We start from the raw sequence: 18,921 nt of genomic DNA, 5'->3' as shown, positions 1-18,921 counted from the left end.
CAAGATGTTTCACTGCTTTGTAGGTCATGTCTATATACTATTAGTGGACTTAAGGAGACGGGTTTCAAAGCCTCATGGGAAATGCGGTTTATGAGTTTTACTGTTTTTGATTAGCTGCTATATTTGGATTAGTAAAGATCGAGAAAGCATAATTCTTGCCTCCGTGTCCTTAATATAATCTAAAAACCTTGTTGCAACTGCTAGAAAATGTTCTATTAATCAGATCCATGCAGCTGCCCCCCTACTCAAGGCAGCAAACCAATTGTTGAGCTCTTTGGTAGAGCCCAAATGAACAACCCTAAACCCCATGATGTCAAACACCCCCTTAGACGGAATAAAATATGTTATGGCACAGGTTCATACTGAAGGTAAAACCCCGCATGACACTATCGCAGAGAGTAGCATTACATGAAATGCTGGGGACTTATAGAAATGGGTTTGAGCCCTTGGACAATGATAATCCGCCTAAAGAATCCTCCACGATCGAAGATCAAACAGGCCAAAAATCTGAAATATCCCTTGAAAATAGGATCGTCAAACTTGCCCAAAGTGTAAATGAATTAATGGCCGAAATCACAGGATTAAATACTGTGGTGAATTATCTAACAAATATCTAATCAAGGTTACTATAGAGAATAAAAACAGACCTCTCCAATAAAGGAATATATGCTGCTATGCAATGTGAGTCTTGGAACTACCAACCTTTTAGTAGGCCTTTGGCTCACCAACAGTTACGCGGGGAGTCACCATGACCTGTACGAAAGGCAGGCTAACAACCAATTAAGGTAAATCATCCATGGCAGAACAACTTGAGCAGAAGAAAACGCGGAGTTTGGACCAGCCAAACTTAATAAACTATTGAATATTTGCATAATGTCCAAAAATTACACCCTGGTGTAAGGGGATACATCATCACTGATTAATAAGATAATTCACTGGATTCATAAACCACCCAACTGATGTGCAGTGGTAGAATTTGCTACTCTAAAGGCCAGACGTTATCCATTCTATGATGAGAAATTTGACTACACTGACAACTGGCTAGTCACAAAGGATTTGTGTGATGGACTTCAATGCCTTAGAACCTTTTTGACAAAATACCCCTCACTTTGAAGATCTAACAAATGTTCTATTGGCAGTTAATTTATCAGCCCCACCAAGGAGGGTCCTCCAGAGCAAGGATAGGGAGGGCTGACTGATCGGGGGTCTAAAAAGACTATTTCTACTCCATAATCAAATCCAAGGGGGAAAGGAACCTCTTCCCTTAGAGCATAGCAGGTCTTTTGTCAAAATTGTTGGATCCTGACGGGAAACTATTGAATTCTTTTGATTTATGTTTATTTCAAGAAGAAAGACACACTAACCCAGTTTATAGATCTGATTCCACCAGTTATGTTAATGTAATTTCTAATGGCCAATGTAAGCCTTATTGGGAGGGAGGGGGCCGGGGTTGCTATCAATCCTGTGGGCATGTTTTACCTAATCAGATAATCTGTCATGTAGGTCTGCTCTTTGATGGAACTGTGTTTTACCAGGCCCAGAAAGAAAGACAATAGCTCCAGTATGGGAAACCTTTCAGAAAAGAATCCCAGTCATAAATTAGTAGGGTTTTTTAGTGTGACAGGGAGAGTTATGTTACTTCAAATGTATGTCCTTCCCAGGAGGACAATAGACAGTTTCCAAGGACTATCTCGTCTAACTCAGCAGGCTTAAGAACTTTCAAGGAAAAAAGATGGGGATGTGGCTTCAGGTTTGAATGCCCATCATAGTAAGAGCCAGTATGCAACAAGCACAAGTAGAATGCCATGTCTAACTTTATTTTAGTCTCACACATTGAAAAACTAATCACAGCATAGGCGATCACCATCCAAGTCTCAAATATGATGGAAGACCAAGGGACACCCGTTATGGTAGACTGCATAGACCTTTACACTGGGCGATTGGGTAAGGATTTCATTCTCCTTGCTTACCACCCCCCATGCCCCCCCGCCAATTCCCTCATGAGGTGCAGATGAAAAGACTTGTCTACAAACTATATATTGTTCTGCCACAGTCAGTCTCATTGTATGTATACAGAGGGCAGTAATTATGTTAACAGAGGAGGCTGCACTTTAGGTGCTCCATTTGACAGCAGTCAGCTGTTGTCTTCCACAGGACAGTGGTAGGTTACTGCTCAATATAGACCAAAACAGTAGCTCACATAGCATTTAGATGCTGCAGGTGCATCCAGGACAAAACCACATCTCACACAGAATTCTGAAGTTACAGCTGCACACAGGGAACAAATGAAGGCATACCTCTGTATAGCTCTAACAGAATTTACACTACTGTATGGTACAAAAACATGCTTTGTTGCTTTAGGAGCACATTTATGGGTAAAGCTCCATCCAGGACAACATGAACTACAGCATGCAAAGGAACTTTCATAGGATATTTAGCAGTGACAACACCATCAAGAACAAAAACAACTTAGGCTAAATTCTACCGGACGACATGGTACTGCTTCCTTTAATGGCCTCCACTGCTCCCAGCACATTGACATTGTTTTGCAGACCAATGAGGTCAAAATAGTGTGTAGCTCACCATCCCTGGGAAGAATTAACGCAGTTTGTACAAGGAAACTAATTTAAATACCTGATGAATGATGCCAGACCCAGGTTTCCAGAAGCCCACGCCATACTTTGCTCCAGCTGTTGCCAAGAAGTTGTAGACCTCCTGATTAATATCCTGTGGATGAAAAGGGAAGCTCACATCAGAGACACAGAATAGGCAATGCTTGGTTCCCCCTGCACTGTCCCACATAGTCACCCATGTACCGTGAAGATCTACTATGGCTGCCTAGCCTGGAGACATGTCTTGTCATCAGTAATCAACAAATATATTCTCATCTCACTTACACAGAAAGGAAAATGTTACTTAACCAAAAAGCATCTGTTTGTGGCATGTAGTGCTCTGCTGTAGATTCACATGCTCTGCATACTCCTGCCACCTAGTGTTGGGTTTTGAGTGTTACAAGTTGTTTTTCTTTGAAGAAGCATTTTCAAGTCACAGGATCGAGTTACTTCTCAGTGACACTGTACATGGGCATCTAGTCCTTTGTTAGATTGATTTCGCACAGCTGGGTGGGAAAGAGTATACACGAAGCGTAGAGAAAGATGTCCATGCAAGTGTATATTCATATATACAAATTAATACAAGTATATGTTAACTGGAACATGTGAATCTACAGTACTACGTGCCATGAACAGATGCTAACTGGGTAAGTAACATCTTCTGATAAATGGCATATGTGGGTGTAGATACACATGCTATGCATAGACTGTAAAGTAGTCCCTCCATGAAAGCAGTACCTAGCCTGCGGGAGTTGCAGTTGTTTGAAAAAGTGTTATGACATCTTGTCCTACACTGGCTTGTTGACGTGCTAATACATCTACACAATAATGCTTTGTGAATGTACGTGGTACAGACCAAGTAGCTGCTGTGTAAATGTTAACTAAAGGTATGTTTCCTAAGGCGGCCATGGTGGACCCTTTTGTCTTAGTGGAATGTGCTCTAGGAGTCGCAGGTGACTGACTTTTTTCCTTTGCATAGCATGTTTATATGCATTTAACTATCCATTTAGCTATGCAGTTTTTTTTTTATATTGAACTACTCTTATGAGGTAGAGAAAACACCACAAAGAGCTTTTAGTTTTCCTAAAGTCTTTGGTCCTATCAATGTAATAAATAAGTGCTCGTTTGACATCTAGACTGTGGAGAGCTCTTTCTGCAACAGATTCCGGTTGCAGGGGGAAAAAAACGTAATTCAAGGGATTGAATGATATGAAATTGAAAAACCACTGTGTAGGTACTTCGGATTTGTACGAAGAACCATTTTGTCTCTGTAGTTGGACGAAAGGTTCTTCCAATGTTAGGGCCTGGATCTCACTAACACGTCTGAGTGATGATAGCGACTAAGATCACTTTCCAAGAAAGATACTGAAGAGGACCTGAATTAAGTGGCTCAAAAGGAGGCCCCATGAACCTTGTAAGTACAATATTGAGGTTACAGGATGGTGCTGGAGGCACCCTGGGTGAAATGATTATGAACAAGGAAGTATGTTGTCTGTTCTGTAAATTTACAGCTATCACTGCAAGGTGTAAGCTAAATTTGCTTTCTGTATAGAAGCAAATAAACAATGTCCTGAACAGTAGCCTTAATGGGGTTAATTTGTTTAGATTGACAGTAGCAAACAAACATTTTCCATTTTGCTGCATAACATGCTCTTGTTGTACGTCTACAAGCTTCCCTGAGAATGTTCATACATTCTGAAAGGCAATCCTAGGTAACCAAGCTATGACTTCGGGAGACATTTAGCAAGGCTGAGTGACTTGGGGTCTGGATGTCTGATTTGTCCTTGATCCTTTATGGGAAGATCCGGCCTGATGGGAAGCTTCTCGTTAGGAACTAGTGAAAGGTCCAGGAGTGTAGTGAACCATGGATGACATGCCCAAGAGGGAGCTACAAGGATCATGGTATGGATGTTGGTCTGCTTTTCTGAACCAGGAATAGAATGCGAGGGAGAGGTGGAAAAGTGTAAGCAAATATCGCTGACCAGTTTATCAATAGAGTATTGCCCTTAGAGGGTGCGGGTGCTTGGATGCGAAGCTTGTGCATTGAGTTTTCTGCTGTGGTGAAAAGGTCTATTTGAGGAGTTCCTCACTTTTGGAAATATTTTTGAAGGATTTGCAGGTGGAGTTTTCATTTGTGGACTAGTTGATGCATCCTGCTGAGCAGGTCTGCCAAGTTGTCTGTTCCTGGGAGAGCCTCTGCCAGTAAGTGAACGTGGTTGTGTAGAGCCCACTTGCAACTTGGTCAGACAAAATGGAACAACTGAATGACCATGTTTCCCCCGTTTCTGTAGATAATACATGGCTGTCCTGTTGTCTGTTCAGACTAAGAAAACTGTGTGACAAGGGAGGAAGAAAAGCTTTGAGGGCTAGTACCCTGCCTGAAGCGCCAGATGATTGATGTGCATGGACTGGTGACTGAGATCCCATAATCCATGTACTGTGAGGTCTCAAAGGTGAGCACCCCAACCCATCAGTGATGCATCTGATCAGAATGAGCTGAGGCACAGTTCCAGAAAAGGCCACTCTCAACAGGTTGGTGGTGTTCCACCATTGCAGAGTCTAACACTAGATCTTCCAGGTGACTGAGACTACTGATGTGACAGACACTGCTGTAAGGGATGCATGTGAAGTCTGGCCTGGGGAACAATGGCAATACAGATCATCATCACTAAGAGACGCATGATAGTCTTGACTGTTTAAGTGTGGTTCTCCTGAAATTGTGGGAGAAGACAGTGGAAACTCAATGCATGCTGGGTTGGGATACACCAACCCAAACTCTGCAATGAGAATGCCTACCAGGTAGGACTGAACCTGAAGAGGTTGTAGATGGGATTTGAGAAAGCTGATTGTGAATCCTAACTTGTGAAGCACTTTTACTGTGGTTGGAGTGTAAGACTGACACTGCTGTACTGTGCTGGCTTTTGTTAGCCAGTCGCCTAGGTAAGGGAACCTGGGCCAATTCAGACTTCTGAGGTCTGCAGCAACTACAACTAAGCAATTCGTGAATGCTCTGGGAACAGTTGTGACTCCAAAAGGCAGGACTTTGAAATTATGTTTTCCTTCAACCATGAACCTTAGACATTTCCTATGTGCAGGGTGGATGGGAATGTGGAAGTAGGCATCTTAAGTCTAGTTCCATCATAAAGTTGCCTTGTTGAAGAAGGGGAATAACGCCTTGAAGAGTAACCATGTTAACGTTTTCTGAGAGAAAATAGTGGTTTAATGGGCTGCGATACAAACTAGGCCTTAGTGTTCCATCCTTTTTTAGGATGAGAAAATATAAGAAGTATACTCCTGTTCCCTGCTATTGTAATGAAAAAAGGCTCTATGGTGCCTCTGAGAAGCAGGGACTGTACCTTTCTCTTTAGAAGGGCGAGATGTTCGTGAGATAACCTTTGAGAATGAGGGAGAATGTTTGGAGGTATGGTAGTGAGCTCCAGACAATACACCCATGTTGGATAATGGACAGGATCCATTGGTCCAATGTTCCATTTATTAATTGTGTGTGGAAATTTTGAAGTTGCCCCACCACAGGTGTGGGGCTCGTGCAGATGTATGTAGTCACTGTTTAGATTTTAAGGATGTGCCATGTGTGTTAGTGCTCTTCCCTCTGCCTCGGCTGTTGCCTCAATTGAGCCCTCTCAAAACCCCTTGAGAATCTGAGGTTGAGAGTTGTCTGGTTTGAGGGGTAGATGGTTCTGAGGTTGTGGCTTTGTAATCACCTCTAAATGTGGGGTGACAAAAATTACCTCTGTATGTCAGACTGAAGAGTGCCAATGGCTTTTGCTGTCAGTATCTTTGTTGAGCTTCTCCAGAGTGGAGTCCACTTGAGGGCCGAAAAGGTGTTTTGTCAAAGGGCATCTTGAGCACCACTTGTTGTATCTCTGGCTTGAAGCCAGAACATCTAAGCCAGGCATGTCTCCTTAACAATATGCTTGTGTTTATACCTCGTGCAGCTGTGTCTGCAGCATGTAATGCATAGTGTGTAGAATTACTGGAGATCGTTTGTCCTTCTGTAACAATCTCCTGGCCTCATTTGTGGTGCTCATCTGGGAGATATTGGAAGAGCTCATCGATTTCATCGCAGTGAGCCCGATCATACCTGGATAATAAGGCGTGAGAATTGGCAATGTGCCAATGATTTGCTGCTTGTGCAACAACTCTTGCCTGCTGCATCCAGCTTTTTGCTCTCCTTGTCTGGTGGAGTTCCCTATGGCCTGGCTATTGGCTCGCTTCCTTGCAGTGGTGGACAATAATGAATCTGGCGGGACACGAGACCTGATATATAGTGGATCAAAAGGAACAGGTTTATACTTTGTCCAATGTAGGAGTGATAATTCTAAAGCAACTGGCTCCTTAGAGACGTTACCTGCGTGACAAATAATGCCAGGGAACACAGGAAGAAATTGAATATCCCTATGTGTGGTAATTAAAGTGCCAAACAGAAAATCCTGTTGTATCTGACCCCTATGGAGCTGAACATTATGAAAGGCATCTGCTTTGCTATGACCTGCTGGTAACTTGTAGAGTCCTCTAGGGGAGAGGGCCTTGCAGGCTATAATTCTGGGTCTGTATTTATCATGGGATTGGGGTCATATGCAACCCACGGGTCTTTATTTCCACCCAAATATTCCCCTACAAATAAAGGTGAAGCCCGAGGTGTGAGGTCCCCCGCAGCAGGATAGGAAAGAGAACGAGGAGGTGAAGGAGTAGGATGGGGTGGAGATGGTAAGGAGGGTGGTTCAGAAGGAGGCAAAGGTTTAGATAAAGTAGTGTAAGCCTTGTTCTTGGAGGCCTTTTTTCAAGGTGGTGAAGTGTCCAAAGCCTCTTGGAAGGATAACTTCCTCTTGAATGTGATAGAGGGACACAATGATACTTCCTGTACCTTCCTAGATATGGAGGCAGTGCTGATTTGCATCCATAGTCTCCAATATAGACTCAATTGGAGATGGTGAAGTGGAGGACTGAACTGAGTCCATATGCCCCAAAGGAGTTGACTCCTTTGTTTTCAGTACCAATACTTTCAGTTGGTAACTTTGTTGGTACTGAAGCAGCTGCTGAGAGACAGGTCAGTTTGGAACTGAGGTACTAAGTACCAAACGTTTGGCGAAGTATGTTGGACCAAAATACTGGAGGTCCATGCTGAGGACGATGTTAGAATGGTTTCAGAGCCGAGTCGACAAGCAAGGCAGCCAAAGTTTTATGAGACCAACCATTGTCTAGTGGCGTTCCGAAGACCTCTGTAAGGGGTTACTCAGTCTTTTAGTGGATAGGAGGTGTTACAGTACTCACTGGCTGTTCTCAGTCTCCGACTGAACATCAGAATCTTGAATGGCGAAGGCCTTTTTTGTTCCATTCCTCCTGTGCGTGCTCCTCCCCAAAGATGTCCAGGGGTCTGCTGGGGATTTACGTGCCATCTCCAACCCATGTGCTCTTCAGTACTTTAGGGTCTTTGATCCATATGACTTACAGGCGTGGCAGGTAGCTTCCTGATGATCAGGGGAGAGGCACAGATTATACACCTGAGGATGGACAGTGTGGGGGAATTTGCTATTTCAGAGGACAGACAAGAAACTGTGTTCCATCAGCTCCGCATTCTTTTCGGTGCCACACGGAGGAAGGCCCAAGCAACGGGCAAGGTCGCCCCCGAAAGATGGTCAGACGAAAATCGACTCGACAAATGGAAAGATCGACCGCAAAGATGGAATTTCATGATCGGAAGAACAATACTGTTGAATGAAAGGCAGAAGGAAATTCAGACCGGAGCGTAGATAAACACGTCTGAACCCAACAGCAGAGAAAAACAATCTAACAAAGGACTAGATGCACAATATCGCCAAGACGCAGGAGTCACTTGATCCAGTGGTTGGAAATGCGTCTTCGAAGAACAACTTGTAACACTGCGAACGAAACACTAGATGGCAGAGCATGTGTATCTATTGCCACACATGCCATTGAACAAAATAGCTATATTACAAAATAAGAAAATATCTGCCTTGATTCCTCAATCTGCTGGATGGCACTGCTGCAGCTGTCTAAACCCAGAAATGTAGCCAGTGCAATACTGTGACTGGACAAGAGGACGGAGTGCTGCACAGGTGTCTACATCTTATGAGAGCTCAGCCAGTGTCATACTATGGCTGAACATTATGTGTCACTGCTAACTGAGTGTCTGCTGCTTCTACAGCTTAATCCAAATGCACAAAGCACCCAGAGTTCGGGTGTGCCAAAGTGGGAGAAGGCCTGCCAATAGGAGGCACTCATTCGGAATGTTCAAGGTTTGCCACCTTCAGAAATCCAGATTTCATGATTCCATTTCTGGGTCAGTTTAGTAACAGAATGACAGTTATTTAATGTAGGGGTCAAATTATATGGTTGCAATCCATTCCAATCCTTGGCAGTGACCTTGTTTTACATGGTTTGGGTCTGAATCTAACCCTAACAAGTGTTGCCAGGTCACTGCTTGCTTCTGGGCTGCAGTTACAGCATTTTGAGATAGTGACGGTTGATTTTCTCAAGTGGTCATAACACCAAAGCACACTGGCCAAAACAGCAATCAATATGGTTGGCCATAGCAGTAATGGTAGCTAAACATAATATAGCGCAGGCATGGAGTACAGAGTCCATGCCCAGTATACAGGAATGGCAGACAGACATGGACTGGTGTCAAAGTGCTGAAAAAGTAATCTACGAGAGCAGGGACTGCCCCAGGAAGTGGGAGAAAGTCTGGGGAGGGTGGGGGGGCCTACAGAAGTAAGGAGTGACCCCTTGTCAGGGTATGCACGAGCATGTGGAGGGAAAGGGATCCGGATATACCAAACTACGTTTCCTGGGGAATGCCTGGACTGACATGTTATGTCTATGATATTTGACATCTACTGAAATCGGTCTCCGAGTTATAGATAAATGATAGGTTATTGTCGCATGCTACATTGTACAATGGCTGTTTTGTTGTTCAATAAAAAGATTAACAAAAAAGGGAAGGAATGAAACTAAGAACAGATGGAGAGGGAAGTCATGGAGATGTTAAACTCTACTGCTTAAATTATTGCTGCCAGCTAAACCCAGTATCTGTCACTAAACTCTTTACTATGCCTCCTGTTGGGGAGGAACATCTTTTCAGAAGTGTACTGCTGTCCAAGGCAGTATTTCACCCACTTACCAAGCATGCTCATTCTGAATTATGTGGTTTTTGTGAGACACCGCGAGGGATTGCTTAAACAAGGCCCACTCGCAGGTCATCCTGTTTACCTAGTATCCCAACCAGAAGGTTGTTCAGCAGCTTTATTGGAGCTTCTGCTATGGTTTAAGAACATAGGTAGTGGGCTCCTGGGAGGCACGTTTTGTAAAAATGGCCAGCTCTTGGCACTCCGAGTGGATGCAGTTTCACTTAAGAACGATGAGGAAGTGCATTTGGCTAGAACAGCTGGGCCTTTCGGGGGTGACCCTCTTGAAGGTTGTATGTGTCCTCCATTGGGCCTAATCCCACAAGGATTGGGGAGTTCAGACTTACATTCTCCATTCCTCATGGCGAGTCCGTTAATGACACTCAATCCTACTCTACGTTCAGTGAGGTATGTTTCCCTGGATCAGGCCTTGGTCATGTTTAACTTGCTGGGAAAAAGGGCTCTTTTATGGAAGCAGAGACTGTCAGACGTCCGCTTCCTGTGCACCCAGATTTTCATTGGCTAGGCTTTTAGTTTGAGGGGTCCTACTCATCTAACAAATGAGTGCCAGTAAGTTGCTCCGTTTCACTTCTCTACCTTAGAGCATTTTAGCAACTTCATGGGGTAGTTAGCTGTGCATGGCAAGAATGAAAATGTCACTTACCCAGTGTACATCTGTTCGTGGCATTAGTCGCTGCAGATTCACATGTTTGGCACAGTCCGCTGCCTGGTGTTGGGCTCGGAGTATTACAAGTTGTTTTTCTTCGAAGAAGTATTTTTGGTCACGGGACCGAAGGACTCCTCCCTCCTCGGCTCCATTGCGCATGGGCGTCGACTCCATCTTAGATTGTTTTCCCCGCAGAGGGTGAGGATGGAGTTGTTTGGTATAAATAGTGCCCATGCAATGGAGTGAATATGTATGTACGTTAAGAGTTTCTAATAATTATTTACAAATGTTCAGATGTTTAAGATTTATGATCTACTTCTAAACGGCTACAGGCTTCCCGGGGAGGTGGGAGGGTACATGTGAATCTGCAGCGACTAATGCCACGAACAGATGTACACTGGGTAAGTGACATTTTCAGTTCGATGGCATATGTTGCTGCAGATACACATGTTTGGCATAGACTATAAAGCAGTTACCTCCCCTAAAAGCGGTGGTTTAGCCTGTAGGAGTTGAAGTAGTTTGGAATAATGTTCTTAGTACAGCTTGGCCCACTGTAGCTTGTTGTGCATTTAGTACGTCTACACAGTAGTGTTTAGTAAACGTATGAGGCGTAGACCAGGTTGCAGCCTTACATATTTCGCTCATAGGAATGTTTCCTAGAAAGGCCATTGTAGCACCTTTCTTTCTGGTTGAGTGTGCCTTTGGTGTAATAGGCAATTCTCTTTTGGCTTTAAGATAGCATGTTTGAATGCATCTGACTATCCATCTAGCAATGCCTTGTTTAGAGATTGGATTTCCTATGTGTGGTTTTTGAAAAGCTATGAACAGTTGTTTTGTTTTCCTGATTAGCTTTGTTCTGTCAATGTAATACATTAGTGCTCTTTTGATGTCTAATGTATGTAGTGCCCTTTCAGCCACAGAATTTGGTTGCGGGAAGAACACTGGCAATTCTACTGTGATTTAAATGGAATGGTGAGATTACTTTTGGCAGAAATTTTGGATTTGTTCTTAGAACTATTTTATTGTTGTGTATTTGAATAAATGGTTCTTGTATGGTAAATGCCTGTATTTCACTTACTCTTCTGAGGGATGTGATTGCAATGAGAAATGCGACATTCCAGGTTAGATATTGCATTTCACAGGAATGCATGGGTTCGAAAGGTGGACCCATGAGTCTTGTTAAGACGATGTTAAGATTCCATGAAGGAACTGGTGGTGTTCTTGGTGGTATAATTCTTTTTAGCCCTTCCATGAATGCTTTAATAACTGGTATTCTAAATAGAGACGATGAATGAGTAGTTTGTAGGTAAGCAGATATTGCTGCGAGGTGTATTTTTATAGATGAAAAAGCGAGATTTGCTTTTTGCAAATGTAGTAAGTATCCTACTATGTCTTTAGTAGAGGCATGTAATGGTTGTATTTGATTGGCATGGCAGTAGTAAACAAATCTTTTCCACTTAGATGCATAGCAGTGTCTAGTGGAAGGTTTTCTAGCTTGTTTTATGACCTCCATGCATTCTTGTGTGAGGTCTAAGTGTCCGAATTCTAGGATTTCAGGAGCCAAATTGCCAGATTCAATGATGCTGGGTTTGGATGCCTGATCTGTTGTTTGTGTTGTGTTAACAGATCTGGCCTGTTGGGTAGTTTGACATGCGGTACTAGTGAAAGGTCTAGTAGAGTTGTATACCAAGGTTGTCTTGCCCATGTGGGTGCTATCAGTATGAGTTTGAGTTGGTTTTGACTCAACTTGTTTACTAGATATGGAAGGAGAGGGAGAGGGGGAAAAGCGTACGCAAATATCCCTGACCAACTCATCCATAGAGCATTGCCTTGTGATTCGCGGTGTGGGTACCTGGATGCGAAGTTTTGGCATTTTGAGTTTTCTTTTGTTGCGAACAAATCTATCTGGGGTGTTCCCCAAATTTGAAAGTACTTGTTCAGAACTTGGGGGTGAATTTCCCATTCGTGGACTTGTTGGTGGTCTCGCGAAAGGTTGTCTGCTAGTTGGTTTTGTATTCCTGGAATAAATTGTGCTATTAGGCGAATGTTGTTGTGAATCGCCCACTGCCAAATTTTTTGTGTTAGGAGGCACAATTGTGTTGAGTGTGTTCCTCCTTGTTTGTTTAAATAATACATTGTTGTCATGTTGTCTGTTTTGACAAGAATGTATGTGTGTGTTATTATGGGTTGGAAGGCTTTTAACGCTAGAAATACTGCTAACAGTTCTAGGTAATTGATATGAAATTTTGTTTGGTGTATATCCCATTGTCCTTGAATGCTGTGGTGATTGAGGTGTGCTCCCCACCCTGTCATGGAAGCATCTGTTGTTATAACGTATTGAGGCACTGGGTCCTGAAATGTCCGCCCTTTGTTTAAATTTTTGCTGTTCCACCATAGAAGCGAGAGGTATGTTTGGCGGTCTACCAACACCAGATTTTGAAGTTGACCCTGTGCTTGTGACCATTGTGATGCTAGACACTGTTGTAAGGGTCGCATGTGTAGTCTTGCGTTTGGGACAATGGCTATGCATGATGACATCATGCCTAGAAGTTTTAGCACAAATTTTGCTTGTATCTTTTGGTTTGGAAACATAGCACTTATTACCTTGTGGAATGCCTGCACTCTTTGTGGACTTGGAGTGGCAATTCCTTTTGATGTGTTGATGGTTGCTCCTAGATATTGTTGTGTTTGACACGGTTCTAGGTGTGATTTTGTATAGTTGATGGAAAACCCCAGTTTGTGAAGGGTTTGTATGACAAATGTGGTGTCGTTTGCGCATTTTTTTACTGTGTTGGTCTTGATTAGCCAATCGTCTAGGTAAGGGAACACATGTATCTGTTGTCTCCTGATGTGTGCTGCTACTACTGCTAGACATTTTGTGAACACTCTTGGTGCAGTTGTTATTCCGAATGGCAACACCTTGAATTGGTAATGTATTCCTTTGAATACGAACCGTAGGTACTTTCTGTGAGAAGGGTGTATTGGTATATGAAAGTACGCATCCTTTAGGTCTAATGTGGTCATGTAATCTTGCTGTTTGAGCAGTGGAATGATGTCTTGTAGTGTGACCATGTGAAAATGGTCCGATATGATGTAGGTATTTAGTGTCCTGAGATCTAATATTGGTCTTAATGTTTTGTCTTTTTTTGGAATTAGAAAGTACAGGGAGTAAACTCCTGTGTTTTTTTGTTGTACTGGTACTAACTCTATTGCATCCTTTTGCAGTAGTGCTTGAACTTCTAGTCCTAAAAGTTCTAAATGTTGTGGTGACATTTTGCGTGTTTTGGGGGGGATGTTTGGTGGGAAGTTGTGGAATTCTATGCAATAGCCATGTTGGATTATTGCTAATACCCAATTGTCTGTTGTAATCTGTTGCCAAGATTGGTAGAATTGGCTTAGTCTTCCCCCCGCTGGTGTTGAGTGAAGGGGTTGCGTGACATGAAAGTCACTGTTTAGGTGGAGGTGTTTTTGGAGTCTGGAATCTTCCCCTACTCCTTGGGAATTGACCCCCCCCGATATCCCCTGAAACCTCCCCTTTGGAAGGAACCCTGATATGGTGTGGTTCTTGTTTGTTGGCTGGTGGTGTCTGTGGGTTGGCCACGAAACCCCCCTCTAAATGGAGTTTTTCTGAAAGAGCCTCTGCTCTGCGGGGAGTAGAGTGCGCCCATGGCCTTGGCCGTGTCTGTGTCCTTTTTAAGTTTTTCAATGGCTGTATCCACTTCAGAGCCAAAAAGTTGTTTCTCGTTGAAGGGCATATTGAGGACAGCCTGCTGGATTTCAGGTTTGAAGCCTGAAGTGCATAGCCAAGCGTGTCTCCTTATGGTGACAGCAGTGTTGACTGTTCTTGCTGCAGTATCAGCTGCGTCTAGTGAAGAGCGGATTTGATTGTTTGAGATCGTTTGTCCCTCTTCCACTATTTGCTGCGCCCTTTTTTGGTATTCCTGGGGAAGATGGTCTACGAGAAGTTGCATCTCGTCCCAGTGTGCGCGGTCATATCTGGCCAGCAGCGCTTGTGAATTTGCGATGCGCCACTGGTTGGCTGCCTGTGATGCTACTCTTTTCCCTGCCACATCAAATTTTCGGCTTTCTTTGTCCGGAGGTGGGGCGTCGCCAGATGTATGTGAATTTGCTCTCTTGCGAGCTGCCCCTACTACCACGGAGTCAGGTGGTAACTGCGAAGTAATAAACACTGGGTCTGTGGGTGGTGGTTTGTATTTCTTATCCACCCTTGGGGTGATGGCTCTTGATTTTACGGGCTCTTCAAAAATTTGTTTTGCGTGCCGTAACATCCCTGGTAGCATTGGGAGACATTGATATTGGCTGTGTGTAGCCGAGAGGGTGTTAAATAAAAAATCATCCTCTATAGGATCGGAATGCAGTTGGACATTGTGGAATTCTGCTGCCCTAGCCACCAGTTGCGAGTATGAGGTACTGTCCTCTGGCGGTGACGGCTTTGTGGGGTATGAATCGGGATCATTGTCCGGCACTGGGGTGTCATACAGGTCCCAAGCGTCTTGATCCTGATCGTCATGACTTATGGTAGTTTGCGCTGGTGAGTGCATTTGTGGCGGTGTTTGTGCCGGCGATGCCTGTGGTGGAGAGGGCGGAGGCGTGACTTTTTTAACCACTTTGGCTTGTGGTTGTGCGTCATCCTTTGGAAGTCCGATCCTTCTTTTCCTCATGATTGGGGGAAGGGTTGATATCTTCCCTGTGTCGTGCTGGATGTACAGTCTCTTTTGTGTGTAGTCCGATTCTACACTTTGGAGCTCTTGTCCAAATTTGTGCATTTGGCCACTCATTCCTTGTTCCTCTGAGTAGGATGAAGGTGTGGTATTTTTCGGCGCCGAGAGAGAATCTTTTTTCGGTTTCGGCACCGACAGAATTTTTGTTCCTTTCGGCATGGATTCTCGGTGCCGATGTTTTTCGGTGCCGGTATCTTGTTTTTGTCTCTCGGAGCCGCTTTCTCGGCTCCGAGGTTGCTCCATGGCCGTCCCTCGACCGGAGTCGGGTGTCTTCGCTATGGGCGTGCCCTTTTTCGGCGCCTTCGACGGGTCGCCTGTTTTATGGGTCGAGCCATGGCCTGTTGGCAGTGGCGTCCCCTGGGCTTTCGGTTTGTCGATGGATTTACTTTTCGACGTCTTACTCACAGTTTGTTGCTGTTGTTCGACGTCTGAGTCTCCGGATTCTGATTCCGGAACCGAGAATGTTTCCTCTTCCTCGTCGAAACGTTGTTTTGTCGACGTGGACGCCATTTGTTGACGCCTGGCTCTTCGGTCCCGGAGTGTTTTTCTGGACCGGAAGGCTCGACAGGCTTCACAGGTATCCTCCTTGTGCTCGGGGGAAAAGCACAAGTTACAGACCAAGTGCTGATCTGTATAAGGATACTTACTGTGACATTTTGGGCAGAAACGAAACGGGGTCCGTTCCATCGGCTTCGATGTCGCACGCGGTCGGGCCGACCAGGCCTCGATGGGGGATCGAAACTACCCCAAAGTCTTCAGATGATCGGTGTCGATGTACCTAACTATCCCGATAGGAACAATACCGACGCTTTCTTCCGAGATTCTGACTAACTTTCCGAACCGAAACACGGAGCGAAAAGGAATACGTCCGAACCCGACAGCGGAAAAAAACAATCTAAGATGGAGTCGACGCCCATGCGCAATGGAGCCGAGGAGGGAGGAGTCCTTCGGTCCCGTGACCAAAAAGACTTCTTCGAAGAAAAACAACTTGTAATACTCCGAGCCCAACACCAGGCAGCGGACTGTGCCAAACATGTGTATCTGCAGCAACATATGCCATCGAACCGTAAGTTATTACCTTTGGCTTTTTTTTAAGTGTCTCTCTCTTTGGCACCGTTGAACAAATATTTCCAAGATAAATAAAAAATAAAAAAAGGTGCCAGTGATTCCAACTATGCACGGAAAGTTCTGCGTGATATGCCAAGCGGGGGGCCCGAGAGAAGGGGGTTGGGGATGGAGGGGGTTGAAAAAAGTTGTGTTACCCATGTTAATTCCCATTGGTTATTTTATGATTTTATGTAAATCCTTTCAGTAGTTTGAGATGAACGGGCAAATAAATCTGTATATCTAGAGCCACAGATCCTTTGCGACAGTCGCAATGAATTTGCAATTGCACCCACCAACAGGGATGCTGTGATTGGATGGCGGCAACTTGACTAGTAAGTTGCGGCCTCCATCTCATGAAATGGGACATGGGCTCCGGGGCTGAAATTTCTCATGAAAAGTGCCATAAGGGATCAGGGTGGTGGTACCCTGATACCAGGGCTGTATTATAAGTATGGAGGTCTGACAATACCCTAAAGTAATTTTTTGTTATGGCTTGCGATAATCTCTAACAGAGCGTGACAGTCAGCGTGCCCCTCCCTTGTAACATCAAATAATTTGTGATTGACTACAACAACAAAAAGTTACGTTATTCCTAAATTAATTGTTTCAGTTTAAGCAGAAATCAGATTCATGCACCGACTCACATACCCACACACATTCACGTACCCACTTAGACCCACTGAGACCCTCACGCACCCATTCAGACCTTTACGTGCCCACTCAATGACCCATTCAGTCACTTATGCACTGAGTCACAGACCCACTTAGACCCTCACCCACCCAGACACTGATGCACCCAACTCACAGACCCACTCACTTATGTACCCAATTTACATACCCACTAAGACCTTTTTGCACCCTTTCACAGATCTGCTCAGACCCTCACGCATCCAGTCTCAGACCCACTGAGACCCTCACACAGCCACTCAGATCCAGAGAACCTCACTGTTACAGACCCACTCAAACCCTTAGCACCCTCTCACAGATCCACTCATGCACTCAGTGAGAGAACCACTCAGACGTTAAACAACCCACTCACAGACCCATTCAGATGCTTTTGCACCCACTCACAGACCCACTCAGACCCCAATGCACCGACATACACATCCACTCAGACCCTTACGCTCCCTCTCACAGACCAGACCCACTCAGGCCCTCACTTACCCACTCACAGATGTACTAGACTGATACATTCACTGAGTGAATTGGAGATAGAGGTTGTGAGCCAGTTTTGTGCCACAGAAAGACTCGTTCAAACTCCAGTATATGTTGTGACAGAGAGAGTCAGATGTGTGTTTGAGGAGTTCTTTAGAAAGTAATTGACGTGGGATATTAAACATGTCATAAACAAATACATACACACACACACTGATAGATACACACAACTGAATTTTAAATGGACTGGTGTGCATTCGAAGCCTGCTTTTATTTTTCTGCTTACGCGGCATAACCACAAATATTGCATTGTTGCAAATATTTTTACAAATTAAAATAAAAAGGAAGTTCATAGAGAAAATAAACAAGAGTTTTGAGCAATAGGGTGGCCCTGAGAAGTGTTCAATATAAGTATGTTGTAGCTACATGTAGGTGCAGATTAAGTTTTAGGCTGCAAAGAAACTGATGCCTTCATCTGTGAAATGGACATCGTCACTTCTGTATATACCATTCATGTCAAAGCGCAGGTTGTTGTATATACAGCCCATGTTATGGTCCCTGAGGGATGCAGAAACAGTTTTATTAAAAAGTTCCCTGGCTTTTTCAATCTGAGGACGGAAATGATTTTACCATTTCCATTTCTGCCTTTGGCATATGTTTGAGTACACCAAGAAAATGTGAGGGAAAGGTCTAATTAATTGTGCAAAGGTATCCCTGCATTAGGATTTCCAGTCCTTCCCCAATCAGTGTGCCCAGTCATTACCACCACAGTTCACTATCAGGAGGTCGGCAATCTAATACTTTCAACCAAAGGCAGTAATTGATTCCACTTTAACCCTCACTGGCCAATCCAATTAATGTCCACATTAGGCAAACCCAAGTCCCTGTCAATGCCAATCTTTCTAGCGGCCTCTCTAGCCCAACACACACAGCTGTGCCCAACAAACCACATGCTAAACATACTGAGGTTAAGCAGCAGTAGCAATCGGGAAAAGGCTGGAGCGGAGTAAGTCAATTTTAAAAATGGTATGCAGTTAAAAATGGAGGCGTGCTTTGGGTTTCAAAAAAAAAACTTTATTAGGTACTGTAAGAATGCAGGAGACAAACTAGGTAGTAACTTGGAAGATTAAGTAAGCACATCTTTAATTGGCTCTGGTAAAAACAAAGTGCACTGCAGAACTATATATGCTTTTAATTCTGTGCGTTAGCAGCTCATTTTGTAATATGTATGCTATGTGCAGCGAAATTGTGACTTACTGGGTCTAGTGGGTTGCTATGCAGACTGTGCTAAGACTTTACTGGAGGAAAGGGTCTTAAAGACACAGTTGTGCCTTTGTAAAAACTAAAAGGGTTTGTACTGATTAGTCTATGATAAGGATGTATTTTCCTAAAGAGGGAATGCTGATAAGGTGAACTATACTCTTGAAGTCATAAAACTACCAAGCCAAATGTATTTTTGGACAAATTTTTTC

General features: G+C 44.0%; 1 protein-coding gene across 1 annotated transcript in view; it reads right to left on the bottom strand.

The window, feature by feature from the left end:
• The window catches only part of ACO2 (aconitase 2), a 347,285-nt gene that overhangs the window by 278,683 nt on the left and 49,681 nt on the right, over positions 1 to 18,921 (bottom strand). The window contains exon 4 of the mRNA XM_069231254.1: positions 2,635 to 2,727. Coding sequence (XP_069087355.1) covers positions 2,635 to 2,727 — 93 coding nt within the window. The remainder of the gene's footprint in view (positions 1 to 2,634; positions 2,728 to 18,921) is intronic.

The sequence above is a fragment of the Pleurodeles waltl genome, chromosome 4_2 (genome assembly GCF_031143425.1).
Source record: "Pleurodeles waltl isolate 20211129_DDA chromosome 4_2, aPleWal1.hap1.20221129, whole genome shotgun sequence".
NCBI lineage: Eukaryota > Metazoa > Chordata > Amphibia > Caudata > Salamandridae > Pleurodeles > Pleurodeles waltl.
The sequence above is the reverse complement of the archived record's forward strand: the minus strand, read 5'-3'. Positions and strand labels throughout refer to the sequence as shown.